The 16,775-nt window shown below is 41.5% G+C and overlaps 1 protein-coding gene across 2 annotated transcripts in view; it reads left to right on the top strand.

Moving 5' to 3' along the window:
* CD2AP (CD2 associated protein) overlaps positions 1 to 16,775 on the top strand; it is an 87,062-nt gene that overhangs the window by 42,594 nt on the left and 27,693 nt on the right. For both annotated transcript variants that reach the window (XM_074582012.1, XM_074582011.1), the window contains exons 4-7: positions 4,021 to 4,121; positions 8,579 to 8,699; positions 11,633 to 11,817; positions 16,156 to 16,264. In XM_074582012.1, coding sequence (XP_074438113.1) covers positions 4,021 to 4,121; positions 8,579 to 8,699; positions 11,633 to 11,817; positions 16,156 to 16,264 — 516 coding nt within the window. The remainder of the gene's footprint in view (positions 1 to 4,020; positions 4,122 to 8,578; positions 8,700 to 11,632; positions 11,818 to 16,155; positions 16,265 to 16,775) is intronic.

The following is a 16,775-nucleotide window of genomic DNA, read 5'->3' as shown; positions in this document are numbered from 1 at the left end:
TTTTCTAAACATAAAAGTTTGGCTACAAATTCAGGGCTTTGTGACAAGGAAAGGCTCCCTAGAATCATAAATCATTTAGGTTGGAAAAGACCCTTGGGATCATCGAGCCCAACCATCAACTCCACTCTACAAAGTTCTCCCTTACACCATATCCCCTAACACCACATCTAAACAACTCTTAAACACATTCAGGGATGGTGACTCCACCACCTCCCTGGGCAGCCTATTCCAGTGTCTGACCACTCTTTCTGGGAAGATTTTTTTCCTAATGTCCAGTCTAAACCTACCCTGCTGCAGCTTGAACCCATTCCCTCTCGTTCTATCGCTAATTACCTGTGAGAAGAGACCAGCACCAACCTCTCTGCCATGTCCTTTCAAGTAGTTGTAGAGAGCGATGAGGTCTCCCCTCAGCCTCCTCTTCCTCCAACTAAACAGTCCCAGCTCCTTCAATCGCTCCTCGTAAGATTTATTCTCCAGGCCCTTCACCAGCTTTGTTGCCCTCCTCTGCACTCGCTCCAGCACCTCGATATCTCTCTCATATTGAGGTGCCCAGAACTGGACACAATACTCAAGGTGTGGCCTCACCAGTGCTGAGTACAGGGGGACAATCACCTCCCTCCTTCTGCTGGTGACACTATTTCTAATACAAGCCAGGATGCCATTGGCCTTCTTGGCCACCTGGGCACACTGCTGGCTCATGTTCAGCTGCTTGATTCACCTGAACCTCTAGTTCAGGTTCCTCTTGCTTGGTAGGCTTGCTTCTAGTGTGAAATAAGGTGGAGTTGGTGGCATCTAAGAAAAGGCAGTGGTCTTCCTTTGGTTGTAACTGTAGCCCCCTGGATGGTCAGGAGTGTAGACTTGGTGCCTCCCTACCTCTGGCTTCTGTGTTTTAATGCCAATATTGAAGTCAAGGTAACTGAAACCTAGAGCAGAAAAGTTAACATTCCCTGCATCCAGAAAATTGACTTGTGCTTTTTATTTGGACACCTCAGTCTTATAAGAGGCATTGCTCTAAATTACTCTGGCTCCCTCTCTTATAAGGGACTGCAGCCATTTATGATTTAATCTTGCTTTTTTTTTTTAAAGGAAGAATTCAGAACTTACTGTTTCTGCTGTGTTTATGCTTAGAGTTTTTGCCCATAAAAGGAGAAGAGCCACTGGTCGTCTTTTAAAGCCCTGAAATGGGACCACCAGGCATACAAATTTGATGAAACCTTCTAGGCAACTAAGGATGTTAACTTCAAAATTACTTTTTAGTGCATCTGAGCTGTATATGCGTACTGGCAACAGCACATATGTGCGTGTTAGATGTTTGCATCAGCAGGCTTTTGAAAATCAGCCTGAAAATTAACGCTGTTTCTAGATTAATGCAACTAGGCTCTGAAAGGGAATCAACATCGTCCTTATGGGTCCTTCCAACTTAAGATATTATATGATTCTGTGATTCTGTGAACATGATCTGATGCCATTTCAGGTGTTGGCTACTCATTCTGCTCTCCCTAACCCTGGAATGATCCCATATTCAGCATGTCTCTTCCTCACGCTGGTGGCTGTGGCCAGGTAGTGGGTACAACTTGGTCTCAAACTGTGCAGTGCTGTGGCTAGTCTCATTCTCCTAGAGGAAAGTGATGTTAAAGCACCTTCCTTTCAGCACACAACTCTTTGCTTGGCACAATGACAATCTCTGCGTTTCCATTTTACTTTCTGTTCCCTCTTTCCTGGAAGACTGTTTAAACAGCTCCTGCAGATCCTGTTTGCTATGTGCCTGGGCAATCGCTCGCTCCCTTCAAAAGGTTTCCAGTGCTCAGTCGTCTTTCCGTTTCTGGTTCCCAACCTGGTAAAATGAGGTTTACAACGTTAAAAACAAAGTTAAGCTTCTTTATTAGTATGTTTCCAACGTGCGATGAGGTAGGTTGTCTCTGCCTTGTGTGGTTCTCCTGTGCAGCTCTCGCTGAGTGCAGTATTTTATATCAGGTGGGTAGTAAGCTGCAGGCAGTATTCCTGTAGATAGACGGCTGCGTTTATTCAGGGAAAGGAAAATACAGGAGGTGTGCTAAATTATGGCAACAAAAGGCTAAATTTGGTTTACGCTGTACAAAACAAATAAAACCTGAAGCCAGACAAGTTGTTTTGGAAATGGGTGGAATTGCCTGGGGGCTGCCAGCCCAGCAGCAGGGCTGTTGCACCAGGTGAAGCTGGAGTGTTGTTTGAGCCTTCTAGGTTAATCTAGGGACTTTCAAAACTGGAAGGCAGCACTTCCTAAACTGTGTATCGCTGAAAACAGACTGCAGGTGAGAGAGAGCTCTGGATGTGAAATGCATCTGTGGGTTTGTTTCCCCTCCTTCCATTTAGAGTTACAATAAGAAAAGGAATGCTGAAATCAGTTTTATATTAAATGGCTGTGACTTTTTAATTTGCCTTTTTTTGGTATCAGTTAATCTCATACAAAGGAGGAGCCCTGAAAGCGCTGTAGGGGGTAGTAAAGGCCAATGAACCGTTTCTTGCAATTACTGTTAACCTAACAATCTCTCTTGGCTGATGTATGAGTTTCAGTGGAGTTGAAAGAAGGGTGCATTATGTGGGCAATTACATGTTATTAGGAATAACCCATAGAGCTTCATACTTCTGGATTGTTTGTTTCCTGCCCCTTTGAAGCTCTTTAGAGCACTGACCATATACCAGCATGTAGAAAATGCTTGATTTGGTGAGCCCTCCCTCAGAAATTTTAGATGCTGAATATTCCTCAGCTGCCTGGCGTGTTTTGTACTGGGGACGCTGGGTGTGGCGATCTTCTAAATGTCTGACTTTGGACTTTAAACGCTGCTATAATAAGACAAGGATCAATCTTGGAGGCAGTATCTGTATTTTGAAATGTTTTTACCCAGCTAATCTTAATTGCTGAAGCTTGAGAGTGGGAGGAGTGCAAAGTGTGAGAGAGCATGGAAATCGTACAGCTCCTACAAGTTTAAGCTTTACTACTTCAGGCTTTTGATTCATATTTTCACTTAAGCTGTGGCAGATAGTTTTTGAGGAGGATAGGGAGTGGGCCGTACCGCAGGCTGACAGTTGCCTTCAAAAGCGTGCTGGCTTCTGTGTTGTGGAAAAGGTCTGAAGGCACGGGCTCCCGTTTGAAGGAGAAATACCTCAACCCTCGGGGTGCAGCAGTAGCGTCGCTCCAGGGTATGTGCAGAGCAATTGGGCAACTGCAGGTTCACACCTCTGGGGTTGGAGGGGTTGTTGGAAGCCACTTCAATGCTTTCCCCTCTTGCCATGTCGTTTGGCCTTTTAATACCTGCAAAGCTTTAATGATACGTGGCAAACATCTAAAGGCAGCACTTCATTTTAATTTTGTCTTTGGCAAACGCTGCTAATTAAAGCTTAGGTTGAATTTATTGACTCCACACCGGCACTGAGAAAAGGGAGATTTTTTTGCATTCACAGATAAAAATGAGTTTGGATTTTGAAATATGAGCCGAGCGAATGTTAGCATTACCTCAGACCTGTAGTTAGCAAGGTCTTTGTTAGAGGGCAGAAAGGCTATTTGCACTTCAGTGTTGTGCAGGACAAAACATGTGTTACTTCTTTCAGGATTGCTTAAAGACTGGAGACTCAAACTTGCACATTTTCTCCCAAGCAAGTGCTAACACCACCACTGGCAGCGGTTGCCATTCTTGCAGATTTTGCTCAGGAAATAGCTTGAAAAATTATGTTAGTGGGGATTTAACTGACTTGCTTGTGTCAACATGTTTTTTTATAGCATGTTGGTAATTGGCAGTGTAGTGTTTATTTGTTTGTAATTGGCAGTCTGTGAAGCTCGATGGTTTTCGAGCTCTGCCTGAGGTACAGGTTGCCAGCCTGAAGTGACACAAGGAAACTGGAAAACCAGCAGCAAAAGCTATATAGCTTCTTTGGGGTTGGTTCATGGTTGTTCTGGTCAGATTTGATCCTCAGGAGCCGGGTGTAGGAAAAATCAGTTTTCTTTTGCAAGCGTTCTTACTTTCAGCACTTCCCTTGAATCAGGGTCCAAGAAGCGGCAGTGCAAAGTGCTCTACGAATACATCCCGCAGAACGAGGATGAGCTGGAACTCAAGCTGGGGGATGTGATCGACATCAACGAAGAGGTAAGCTGTTTTACAAAGCTGATTGTCTTTTTATGTGGCGAGAAGTCAAATTGGTTTTTTGGCTGATTACCTGAATTACAAGGATGTTGGAAAAATAGCGTGGGAAGCAGTGTTTTTGAAACTAAAGCTAATAGTTTAGGAGTTCCTTCTCTCAGGATCTAATCCTAAATCAATGAGTACAAGATCTTTAAGGGACGTATTTGATCATTGCAGCAATAAATTGCGATCTGTTACACAGATTTCCTTTTCAAAAGACTTTTACAGTTCTGTGGCTCTGTCTGTGATCCTCGTTTTTAGGATGCTTATGCTAAAACTGTATGACCAGTTGCCTTTAAGTTGACATACTCTATCTCGGTTTAGGTGAAAAATGTTATTTGACCTGGTTTTCCAGTTTCATGCTTTCTTGCAAACTCATCGAAGCTTTGAGCTAATAGTAACAGTATTGGGCACAGAAACCTGCACATGTAGTACAGTATGCTTCGAGCCACTTGCACAAAAATATGGTGCATAGAAATGCACTCAACTACATGTTGTTATTTCTATTGCCTTCCTTTTCCACTGGGTAAGCAATACAGTTAAAGATGTGTCTTGATGTTCAGACTGTGATGGCAATGGCCCTGTGTATTTGAGTGGGGGTTTCTTATCTTTTCCTACCAATGTGCTTCCTTGGTCTCTGTTCTGTTCAACAGCAACTTGTGTTGTTGGAGGCTTGAATATATGGGAATCTGTCAGGGAATCTGCAGAAAAGACCAGAGTGATGGTGGAAGGAACCTTTTCAGAACTAGGTGGAAAACTTCTGCACGGCATGCTCTGACCTTCACTGGTGCCATCTCTTATTACCTCCCTGAGGGCCTGAGAAAGAAGACCAAGCTTTTTTTCCTAGCTGTGTGTCTAGTGGTGCCTTCTAGTAGCTTTGTGAGATTGTTTTTCACATGCATGTCCTCTTTTGAAGAGAGTGCTAACTTTCTGGGATCCCAACAGTTGCCAGGAAGGACTTTTCCATTCTCCTAGTGAGGAAAAAATTATGCTTTAGATGCATTGGCACTAATGACTTCTAGAATTTGTTCTCTTTGAATAAACAGAGCAATTGACTTGTAAAACCTGCTCACTAAAATCCCAGTTTCATAAATACCATTGTGTGTGGGTGTTTCATAAAGGAGTGCTCCTGGATAATCTCACTAGTTTAACCTGTGGATGGTGCCTGGACACGGCAGTCATGACTTTGAATAGTCCAGCATAAGCATTTACAAGAGACAGCATGTGCAGTAAACTGTTGTGGAAGCTGCCGTTTTGGGTCACACATGTTAACATCTGGAATTATTTTGGGAGGGGTTTTCAGTGTGATGTCTCGGAGATGACCAAGTAGCCAAACAGAATAAAAAGATCAGAGAGTTTCCTCATCTGGTTTCTTAAGGAAACATGATTTTATTTTAGTCTTTTAGTTTTTTCTGGTCAGTCTCCATGCTTCTTCCTTTCCTAATGATTTGAAAATACATATTTGTAGTACCCAGCCTTTGCTACTTCTGAGAAACACTTGTAATCAAATTTTTAGGCAAATGCTACCAGGTAGAAAAACATCACAGCTGACTCCTAGCACAGAGCTCTTTGCAGACTGGTTTTATGATGGTCTAGAATAGACCTGACAGGTGTGGGCTAGGTCTGCTTCACCAAACTCTGCTGATGGACCAGAAACATGAAGAATGGTACAAAATACCGTCCACTGGTGGTGCAATATGCTGGGATAACATCTGTTGGGTAACTTGTCTTCACTGCTGTGAGACGATCTTTGCTTCCATTTATCTATAAAAGGTGCTATTTATATATATGCAGATAACTCATAACTGTTACTTCAGTGGAAGACCATTTGGTCCCTTTTTTATAGGGAAAATAAGGTAAAATCAGCTCCACAAGAGGATCGGTTCCACCAGTTACTTGAGAATAAGCCAGTATTTATCCCTTGCAATTGTTTTCATAAATTGAGTAGTTACAACTGACACTACTGATGGTGAAATCGGAAGTGGAGGCAGATGGGTTCAGAACTTAAATGGCTGATATTGAGAGAGCCAGCTACAAGGACCAGAAGTACCTTTTAGGGAGGAAGGCCCTTGTGCTGTGTGCTGGCTGGATCCCCAGGGTTTTTTGTTTACAGAATATGTGGGTTTTGCATGCAAAATAAATGAACAAAGTGCCTGTTATAACTCTATTATTGCTGTAAAACTTTTATTTCTTCTTCGTATCTTCCCCCCGCTTCTGTCAGATGCAGAATAGCAGGTTATTTTTGTAGTTTTGTGATATTTGCATGCTGTGTTACCAAGCATAATCGAAATTCATGACTTCATTAGTGGAATTTTTATTAAAAAAAAAAAAACCAACAAACAAACGTGATGGGCAAAACTGCTTGTTTCAGCCTCCTTCCCTTTGTTTAAGAGAGTCTGAGGTTTTTATCATCTTACAGAAATAAGTTGATGGAATTCACACTCAAAAAAAGTACTGATGTGTGTACCAGAGCTGTAACTCCCTCTTGTGGAAACTTGTATCAAGTGGTAAGAGTTTTGAAATCGAAGGTAAAAGTTGTGAAATTGTCGTCTGTGTTGCACCAGGGATGCACAGATACTCTCTACCAAGGCATGTAGAACTTCAGTTGACATTAAACAGGTAAAAGATACCTTTTCTGGTAACACAGTTTGTATGTAATCAGTCTTTTTTAAAGATACTGTGGTGAGGAAGCTGAAGCAAGTATGCTCAAGAAACTTTTATTTTATTCCCAACTGTCTCTGAAGTGGCATAGCTTTGCCTTCCAAGTCTGTTAAGTGCTTTGCTGGCCTTATTTCTTGGGAGAAAAACAAATGGATGCTCGAGTTGCTTTCTGTATCATAAGCATTAAAAGTCCATTTCTCATGGCTCTTGGGTGCACTATGGGTTAGTCAAGACATTTGAATTCCAGTTGTCTGTAGTGTATTATATAAAGCATGAGGCGCCGGAGCCTGGTCAGCGCTTGTCAGTAATCTACACTTAAAATTTGTTTCAGAGTATAAATTTGAACCATCTACAGCAAACCTCTATTTGAGCGCCAGGATGCCTTTAAAAATAACAAAGCTCTTTTCATTGCCTGCCTGTCTCCGTAGCCGCCAGGTTTTGCGCCCGTTCTGCTTGCCGGGAGGTAGGCTAGTGCTTAGAAACTGTGCCTCTGTGTCAGGCGTAGTGACCTACAAAACAAGGCTAAAAAAAGATAATGTAAACAGCTGCCGGGTTTCTCCTCCCACCCCCGTTGTTTTTTTTTCCTTATCTAAAAACAGCTTTCTGGTCCCAAAACAGAGCAATTGAAATAAAATATTTTTAAAACTTATCTTAATTATAATTTTAAACAGTGCTCATTAGGGAGATGCATTCAATTTATTTAAGGTATTTTGAAAACTGTTCATAAGTGTGAGGAGCGCAGTTCTTAGTCTTCTGGCATTGTTTTACGCTGTCACCTATGCACACCCAGCTCTTGTTTGTTCCGATTCAGATCATGGGATATTCTTGATAAAACATTCAATTAAATTTTGGAGTATTGCAGGGCAAATGGCACACCAGGAATCCAAACACATAACTGAGCATTTAGGAGTCATTATGTTTCCTAATTCCTCAACAGGTTTATTTCCAGAGAAAAAATGAATTATTTTATGAATAGCAAAGGCAACTAAATTTGGCATCCGACAGACTTCTACCTTTAGGACTGCTGTGCCACGACAAAATCCTTGTGTGTCTCAGCTACCTTTGTCCACTGGCCAACTCAGATGGGAAAGTGTCTGTGCCTTCTGGCACATCCAGAGTTAGACATATGCTGTTCAGCCAGTCGCCTCCTGCTAGAAGGAACGTATAACTTAGTTTTCCATTACGCTGGGATGTCCTTAAGGACTCTTCTCTGTTCTACCCAACATCATCTGTAGAAATTCTATCTTTGGAACTTGTGTCTTTCGACCAAAATTGGTTGAAGTGCTGAATGAATACAAGGCTCGTGGGAATAGGACTGGGGGGAACTGGACAAGACAAAGAAAAAGGCAGATGGACAGCGAGAATACATAAAGTTTCCTTAGAAAGCCAGGCTAAAAGTTTCACCTTTATTTCATAAACAGTTTTAATATTTTCTTCTTCTGTTAGATGTGTAATGCCTCTTGCACTGCCTTACTGTGAGAAAGTTGATGAACATTTTGTTGCTCTTCCGGATTAACGGGTATAGGGCTAGTTTTGTGTTTCAGGATCATTGCCGTAGTGATAGAAGTGACAGTAAGTTACTTTCTTGCTCTTCTCTTTTGTCTGCTGTTTCTACATCTTTAGTGGGTTTCTTTAAAGAGAAATCATGGTAATTTGAACTTTCCCAAAGTTGTTTGTAGAGTTTTATAAGTGAAATATGGATGGAATTGATAAGAATTTCTTTTTGATTTATTAGTAATGTGCAAAATATTTCTATACAGGTAGAGGAAGGCTGGTGGAGTGGAACACTAAATGGCAAGGCAGGGTTGTTTCCTTCAAACTTTGTGAAAGAATTGGAATTGACGGATGATGGAGAAACACAGGACACTCTGGATGACACAGGTGGTATTCTGTTTGTTGTAAAACCTTAGCAAAGTCATTTTAGATCTCGGGTATAATTGGAAGTATTATGGTTGTATTACAGTTTATTTACAAAAATAAAGGATTCAAGCTTCATAAGAACGATAAGTATTTAATTTCATTCTAGCAAATATTGATGCTGAGTATCAAGATACCCGTCTTGCTCCCAGTACACTTCTAATAAAATTGCAGTCAAGGTCTTGATCTTGCAAATGTACGTTCTGCATTTTATCACTAGAAATGTTAACATATTCAGAGTTGAGCTTTTTTTAGTATTGGATTTAAAATTGTTCTTCAGTTTAATAGCTTTTATTCAGTCTTATTCTCACAGACATGAGTTCTCTAACACAAAACTTAAGCGTTTGACCATGTCAGTTGAGAATTAAAACTTGAATTGAATCAAAAACAGTACAGAGAGCTTCCACTTAAAATGAATCCTGGGAAGGGGGCCCTGGTTCTTTATTATGTTTTAATCTAACAATGGAATGTTTTTAAGGCAATATCTATATTTAGCCGTTCCTTTGTGGCTAAATCAAGTTAGGCGGGAGTGCTTGAGGGTAGGACGGCTTTGCAGAGGGATCTGGACAGGCTGGATCGATGGGCCGAGGCCAGTAGTACGAGGTTCAACAAGGCCAAGTGCCGGGTCCTGCACTTGGGTCACAACAACCCCATGCAGCGTTACAGGCTTGGGGCAGAGTGGCTCGAAAGCAGCCCGGCAGAAAAGGACCTGGGGGTGTTGGTCAACAGCTGGCGGAACGTGAGCCAGCAGTGTGCCCAGGTGGCCAAGAAGGCCAACAGCATCCTGGCTTGTATCAGGAACAGTGTGGCCAGCGATCGTCCCCCTGTACTGGGCACTGGTGAGGCCCCACCTCGAGTACTGTGTCCAGTTTTGGGCCTCTCACCACAAGAGAGACACTGAGGTGCTGGAGCGTGTCCAGAGAAGGGCAACGGAGCTGGTGAGGGGTCTGGAGCACAAGTCTTGTGAGGAGCGGCTGAGGGAGCTGGGGGTGTTCAGCCTGGAGAGAAGGAGGCTGAGGGGAGACCTCATTGCCCTCTACAACTGCCTGAAAGGAGGGTGTAGCGAGGTGGGGGTTGGTCTCTTCTCCCAAGGAACAGGCGATAGGACAAGAGGAAACGGCCTCAAGTTGTGCCAGGGGAGGTTTAGAGGAAAAATTTCTACACCAAAAGGCTGGGTGACTTTGATGGGATACTGCTGGAGTGGGAGTGTTCTTTGAGAACAACATCTTAATGTGCGTTAATTGATGCTTAAAGACAGCCATATAATGTTCAAGGGAAAAAATAATATTTTTTTTTTTTGCCTTGTAGTAATGTGCACCTCATTTACAAGATGTTTAGTATTGATTGTTTCTAACAAGGGTTTGCTCAGAGATAGGAAAGAAAAGTCTGGTTTGGATTTTTGTGGTAAATTGTGGAAATAATTGCAGTAGCGTAAAGCAAGAGTTGTTTGAGTCGAGCAGTCCCAAATAGCTCAGTGGCTGTCTCCTTGGAGGTCAAGTTCCCTGAGTTCAGTGGGGTTTGGTGAGCTGAATTTATAAATGGTGCGTGTTGGTCTGAATTCCTGAATACTGAGATTAGTGGGACTGAACAGTAATTTGAAGTAATTGTATTTTCTGACAGAAACTAACAAGTTAGGGTTTTCAACCCCTCGCACCCCCGGGGGTTGTATTCAATGCTCGGTACTTTCATAGTCAGGATCTCAAGTATCTGCTAGTACGTTCCTCACTCCTGAGAAACAGTCAATGCCTCACTTGCTGAGTTAGTCTTTCAAACATGCAACCTGGACTTTTCTCATGAATGAAATTTCTAGCTGTCCTTTTAGATATCTAAGAGGGATATAACTAAGTGGAGAGTAACTCAGTTGAGGAAAAGTGAGAAACTGAAGTCAAAGGGCTATGTAAGTTCATGGTATTATCAAAACCCCTAAGTTTATGGTTGAGGGCAGAAGCTTTAATCTTTATTGCAATTCCCAGTCGTGCATGTGCTGGGAAGAACTTAACTGAAAGGCTAAAAGATGTAGAGGCTGCTTTGAATTCAGTTTATAAAAGCTGTCTTTTTTCACATGACTATCTCTTGGAATTCTGCACATGGGAATAGTTTGCCCATGAATGCTAGTTTGTAGGTTTTAACAGATTTGCCTATAGCTTAAAAAAAAAGTCTTAAAAGCTCCTAACACCTAAATTAAGTTCTTCTCTGAACTACGTTTTTTTTGGGGTGGATAAATGTTGTGCCTTGAAACTTAACAAAATATTTACGATCCTTTTAATCTTTATGTACCAGTGATTAATCTCAAATGACTACATATGATTTGTATGTTTAACTCTTAAAATAGGTTTTAAGTGTTATCAGGTTAAAAAGCTATTTAAATAAATTTGCAAAACACTCTCTTCGGGTATTTTTGATAGTGCATTTTGAGCCTTAGGAAAATTTCGCTTTGTCTTGAGAGGCATCACTCTGCTACTGAAACACACTGTGTTTTTTCCTGTGGTAATGGGTAGGACTCATTAGGGACCTTTATTGATTATAGCTTTCAGCAGCTTTTAAATGTTGGACTAAAAACACATCTGCAGAGGATGCGTAAGCAATGTTTCATAAAACTAATGGAAAACATAACATTGACATTAACAGACTGCAGAGCCTAAGCAAGAACTGAAATAGCAAGAAATACTAGTGATCTAATGACTTAGTTGCCAGTGTATTCAGTGCAATACTGGTGTCATTTCAAATGGTCTTATTTTAAATATACAGATAGAACAAATGTCAGGTATTACAGCTATAATAATGTTCCTAGAAAAACTGTTTAGCAAGAGCAGGGCACACAGCTGTGTTCAACTTTTTTTTCCCCAGAAAAGCAAATAAATAATTTGAGATATTAAAACTTTTTTTTTTTCTTTCAGAATCTGTTTTCAGTGGTCCTACCTCACCTGTGGTCTCTCCAGGAAATGGGAGTGAACCTGGATCTGGACCAGCACAGCCAAAGAAAATCCGAGGCATTGGGTTCGGAGATATCTTTAAAGAAGGCTCAGTGAAACTTAAGACAAGATTATCCAGTAATGAATCAGAAGATAAAAAGCAAGATAAGGTTTGTAGCAGTTCATATTGTTATTTTTGGGTTTCCTGTAAAAACAATTTACAAGACATGGTATCTAAAGACATAATATCTTACACATGCTGAATACACTGGCCACTTTAAAATTTGTCAATATTGTTCCACATTCAGACCATAATCATCTCATAGGGCTCTTGCCTGTAAAACAAAACACCCCCCCCTCAAACTTCTTTCATAGTAAGTTATATCCAAAAGGGCTCTTCAAATGTCTTGGTATTTAAATATTAGAGAGGGAAAACCAAGCTGATGTAAACATGGTCGTTTCAAAGCCGTGCGGTGTAAGACATGAGAACTTTTCAAACACATCTACAGTACAAGGTCTCTTAGTTCTCTTTCTAACAGACTTTGTATACAGTGTGGGACAAGACTCTTAAATCTTCCTTTACAAGCTAAACCTGGCCTTTAAAGCAAGGAATATTTTGGGGGTTTCTTTAGTTTTTGGTTTGGGGTTTGTTTTGGTTTGGTTTTGGGTTTTTTCAAATTTTGGTGGATGTTGAGATTGCTGTTCTAGGTGTCAGCTGTCATTACCAACATAAATGTCCTTCAATGAATGCTCCCGAGCTTTTGGCTTTGGTCATGTCTTAGGTTAACGAGCTACATAAACTGTTGATTGTGCAAGCCTGAAAAATACTCTTTTGCAACTTTGCATCCTCTTTCATTTTCTTTTCCCCCTTTTTTTATGAGTGAATGGGAAAAGGAGCATTTTCATTCTCTCTATCAAACTTAAAGCTTAGGAGAGAGCCGATAATGTGATGATAGTGAAATTGCTTTAGTTTGAGTTCTAGTTTGATCTGAACCTGAGAGCCCTCTTATCCCTTGGAGCACAACAGCTGTGATGAGTCCTTTATCTTGAACTTTCACATCATTTATACCAAGAGCTTATGTATGGGTTTTTTCAGCTTTCAATAAATTAAAGGCAGCTGAGATAATCCAGTGTTTCAGTTTTTGCTCAGGTGATCAATTCAAGAAAGCTTTACAAGTGTTGTCCAATTTCAATTTTTTGTCTGTGGGTTATGGTCATTAATGCTGTTTTGCTGACTGATTTGCTTTCCTCTGCTGCCACAGCAATAATTGTAATGGTGTAGGGCAAAAGGTAGGGACAGAGACTTCCTTGAATGTGTTTTCCATCTGTAGCAGTGCTAAGAACAGCGCTCATCCACCTGTAGGTATGGTGTTTGTCCTCTTTGTGTCTGGTCCCTGTCAAAACATGAGATGATTCAGAAAATGGAAGTTACAAAAGTGTCACCTTCTGTTTGAAGTTCAGGGAATGTTCTCTCCTAACATTGTTCAGCTTGGATAAGAGGTGGCTCCGGGGAGACCTTGCTGTGCCCTTTCAGTGTATATAAAGGGGACTTTCTTACAAAGATGGAGAGACACTTTTTTCATAGAATCATACAATTGTTAGGGTTGGAAGGGACCTTAAAGATCATCTAGTTCCAACCCTCCTGCCATGGGCAGGGACACCTCCCACTAGATGAGGTTGCTCAGAGCCCCATCCAGCTTGGCCTTGAATGTCTCCAGTGATGGAGCTTCCAACACCTCTCTGGGCAACCTGTTCCAGTGTCTCACCACCCTCATGGTGAAGAACTTCTTCCTAACGTCCAGTCTGAATTGTCCCATCTCTAGTTTTAATCCATTCCCTCTAGTCCTACCATTACCCGACATCCTAAAATGTCCCTCACCAGCTTTCTTGTAGGCCCCCTTAAGATACCGTTAGGCCGCTAAGAAGGGCTCCTCGGAGCCTCCTTTTGTCCAGACTGAACAACCCCAACTCTCTCAGTCTGTCCTCATAGGAGAGGTGCTCCAGCCCTCCGATCATCCTCGTGGCCCTTCTGGACGCCTTCCAGCATGTCCATATCTTTTTTGTAGTAGGGGCTCCAAATCCAAAAACTTCCCTCTACTCCACTCTCATGAGACCCCACCTGGAGTACTGCGTCCAATTCTGGAGCCCCTACTACAAAGTCTGTAGTGACGGGACAAGTGGCAGTGGTTTCAAACTGAAAGAGGATAAATTTAGGTTGGACGTAAGGATGAAATTCTTTATTATGAGGGTGAGGACACACTGGAACAAGTTGCCCAGAGAAGTTGTGGGTGTCCATTGTTAGAAGTGTTCAAGGCCAGACTGGATGGGGCTTTGAGCAACCTGGTCTAGTGGGAGGTGTCCCTGCCCAGGGCAGGTGGGTTGGAACTAGATGATGTTTAAGGTCCCTTAACAAGGACCCAAACGATTCTATGATTCTGTGAAAGCACATTGATTTTCCTTGGTTCAGGTGTCCCTGCCCAGGGCAGGTGGTTTGGAACTATATGATGTTTAAGGTCCCTTAACAAGGACGCAAACCATTCTATGATTCTATGAAGGCATACTGATTTTTCCTTGTTCTCTCCAGACTTTGTCCCTTCAGAAGTCTGTGGGATCACTGCATCTTCATGTGAATGCTGATAGACTGGGGTTTTGGCACCTAGCTTTCAATTTGCTTTCTTGCCATGAGATTGATCATTGAAAAATGTGTTTCCCAACTTTCTACCTTGTAACTTGGGAGTATGAAGAGCCGATTCAAAGTATATTCAATTGATGTGAAGTCTGCTCAGACATTTTGAATTGTGTTATTTGACTGTGTCTAAATACTAAAATATGTTGGCGCTCTGTTGTGTTAGTTGGCTTGTCTGGAAAGGTGTCGTAGGCTGTTTCTCAGCAAGAGGGGAAATGATGTGAGAAAACCATTTTGCACAGTTTAAAGACAATGAAATAAACAGTTGAGCTTAGCGCTTAATATGCTTGTCGATGAACTCATCCCAGTGGCGGATTGACTTACAGAACAACCTGGAGAGGCCTGGGGAGATAATTCTCATGAAAGTCTTGCAAAAATGAATGGCTTCTGTGGATTTGTGCTCAACCTGCTTTGGAGTTAGATGGAGGGATGCTGGAAGGACATTATTGGTCTTTCAGCTGGTAAAGAAAAAAGCTGTGATCAGGAAACTCTAGAGAGGGCTTTTTTTTCCTTGGGGAACCTGGAGACTGTTTGGCACAGGAAGGCTGAGCGCTGATGTACCCAAAGTGCTGAAGAGCATATATGCTCCAGCAAGAGATAGTGAGATGGGTTTCAGCTGGTCCCAGCATCCTTCCTGAGCTCAGGCTATTTATACCCCGCCTGCCTAAACTTCCTCTCGTATTTCTAATTGCATCTCCTTTTGGAAGGGGGAAATGTAGAGAGCTATTTCCATGTTGGAATTGTTTAATGTAATAGGTGGGTTATTTTAGTGCTTCCTTCATATAGCATTCTGGAGCAAGTTAAATTGCATATGTACTCTGAGAATGTCCCGAATGACCGTGGCTTCCTCTATGGTATGTCAGAGGTACCACACACCAGCCCACAGGCATCGTCTGGTTTTAAGGAGGGTAAATCCAGTTTTTTTTGACAGTAGGAAGTCTGTGAAGTTTTAACTGTAAATGAAAATGAACAGAGTAACTAAAGGCAATGGGATTTTTAACATGAGTAACACTGTTAGGGCTGCTCAGGTAAGCGCTGACGGTAAGATCCTATTCCGTGTTTGTAGCTCATAGAGCTGTGAAACAGCGGATGCAACTGCAGCTGTCTGAATCTTTCTGGCAAATCAGTAAGTCTCCTGGGGAAAAAAACCCTAAATATTGGAACAATTATTTTGTTTACATGTTAACTCTGAAACTTGTTACCAGTTGCAATGCCGCTGTCGTTCGGGAGAAATCTCTAGTGACATTTATGTGTTCTGGTTCTGTTCCGTATGAATGATTTGAATGAAGGGAAGCTGGAATGGGCTTTCATGTGCTCTTATGTTTGTTTGAGTAGTTAAAAAAAATTGTTTCTTCAGCTGAGGTGGTGTATGGCTACTGAATATTCCTGCTTTATTCCAGTGCAAAGTAAATGTGGTCAGTGACTGACTTTCAGCAGAGCTGTTAAACAACCGCTTCTGTTCTGCGCTGGACCGCTTCTGTTCTGCGCTGGAGGAGGCAATTTTCAGGGCAATGGGACAGTAACGCTTGGGACTGCTGAAATACGATTGCAAAAGTATGTCTGCCAATGTCCTGAGATTCTCTTCCAGTTTGAAAGCTGTGCTGTGTCGTTAATCGGTAGACAAAATTCTTATTGCAGCGGCTGTAATGAAGTAACTACAGTAAGTTAAGTACTTAATGGGAAAGTTCATTGAATCTCTTGGAGATGATCATTCACGTCATTTCAACTACTGAAAAACTGAGGATGTTCTGTAGCCTAATAAAAAATAAAACTTGTAACAAATTTTTGTTAACAAAGATTTTATTTTTTTTTTTTTGTATAGCCATCACCTAATCATCCCCCTGGAACGAAGCTAATTCATTTTCCCAGTACAACAAAACCTGAAAACTCGTCAGAAGTAGTAAAATCAGAAGCTGAAAGTAAACCAAAAGGTAAGGCTGATGAACATTTACATCTATTACTTGGTACATCTGTTATTCCTCTCTAGAGAAGTATTTGGTTGTCGATTTTTTTTTTTTTTTGTGTTAAAATCTTAAACTTTTGTGTATACTGGGTTTTTGTGTAATGTTCTGTACCTTTGAGGAGTTACACAAATGCAAAAGAGTCTGAAAGAGTTTTTGCTTCCATTTCTGTAGAAGACGAATCAAAACCATTTGTAGGGTTGTCTCCTAGAACAACATAAGGCTAGGTTTCCAAGTTTTATTGCAGCAGCCCCTTTGTGTTAATTTGCTACATTTTCGTGCTCAAACAGACTGACTTTCTGCTTAGTTTCTAGTGTTCAGCTGGGATGCTGTGGAACAGTCCCCTAACTCCGTCTCTGTCCCTAGATTATAGAAGTTACTTTCTAAGCTCAGGATTTACTGTGGAGTTGCTCATGTGCTGTCATAACTGTATGTTAAGTTTCTTACATCAGAAAATTGGTGCTTAAGTTTTGTTAAAGTC

This window comes from Larus michahellis, chromosome 3, assembly GCF_964199755.1.
Source record: "Larus michahellis chromosome 3, bLarMic1.1, whole genome shotgun sequence".
NCBI lineage: Eukaryota > Metazoa > Chordata > Aves > Charadriiformes > Laridae > Larus > Larus michahellis.
The sequence above is the reverse complement of the archived record's forward strand: the minus strand, read 5'-3'. Positions and strand labels throughout refer to the sequence as shown.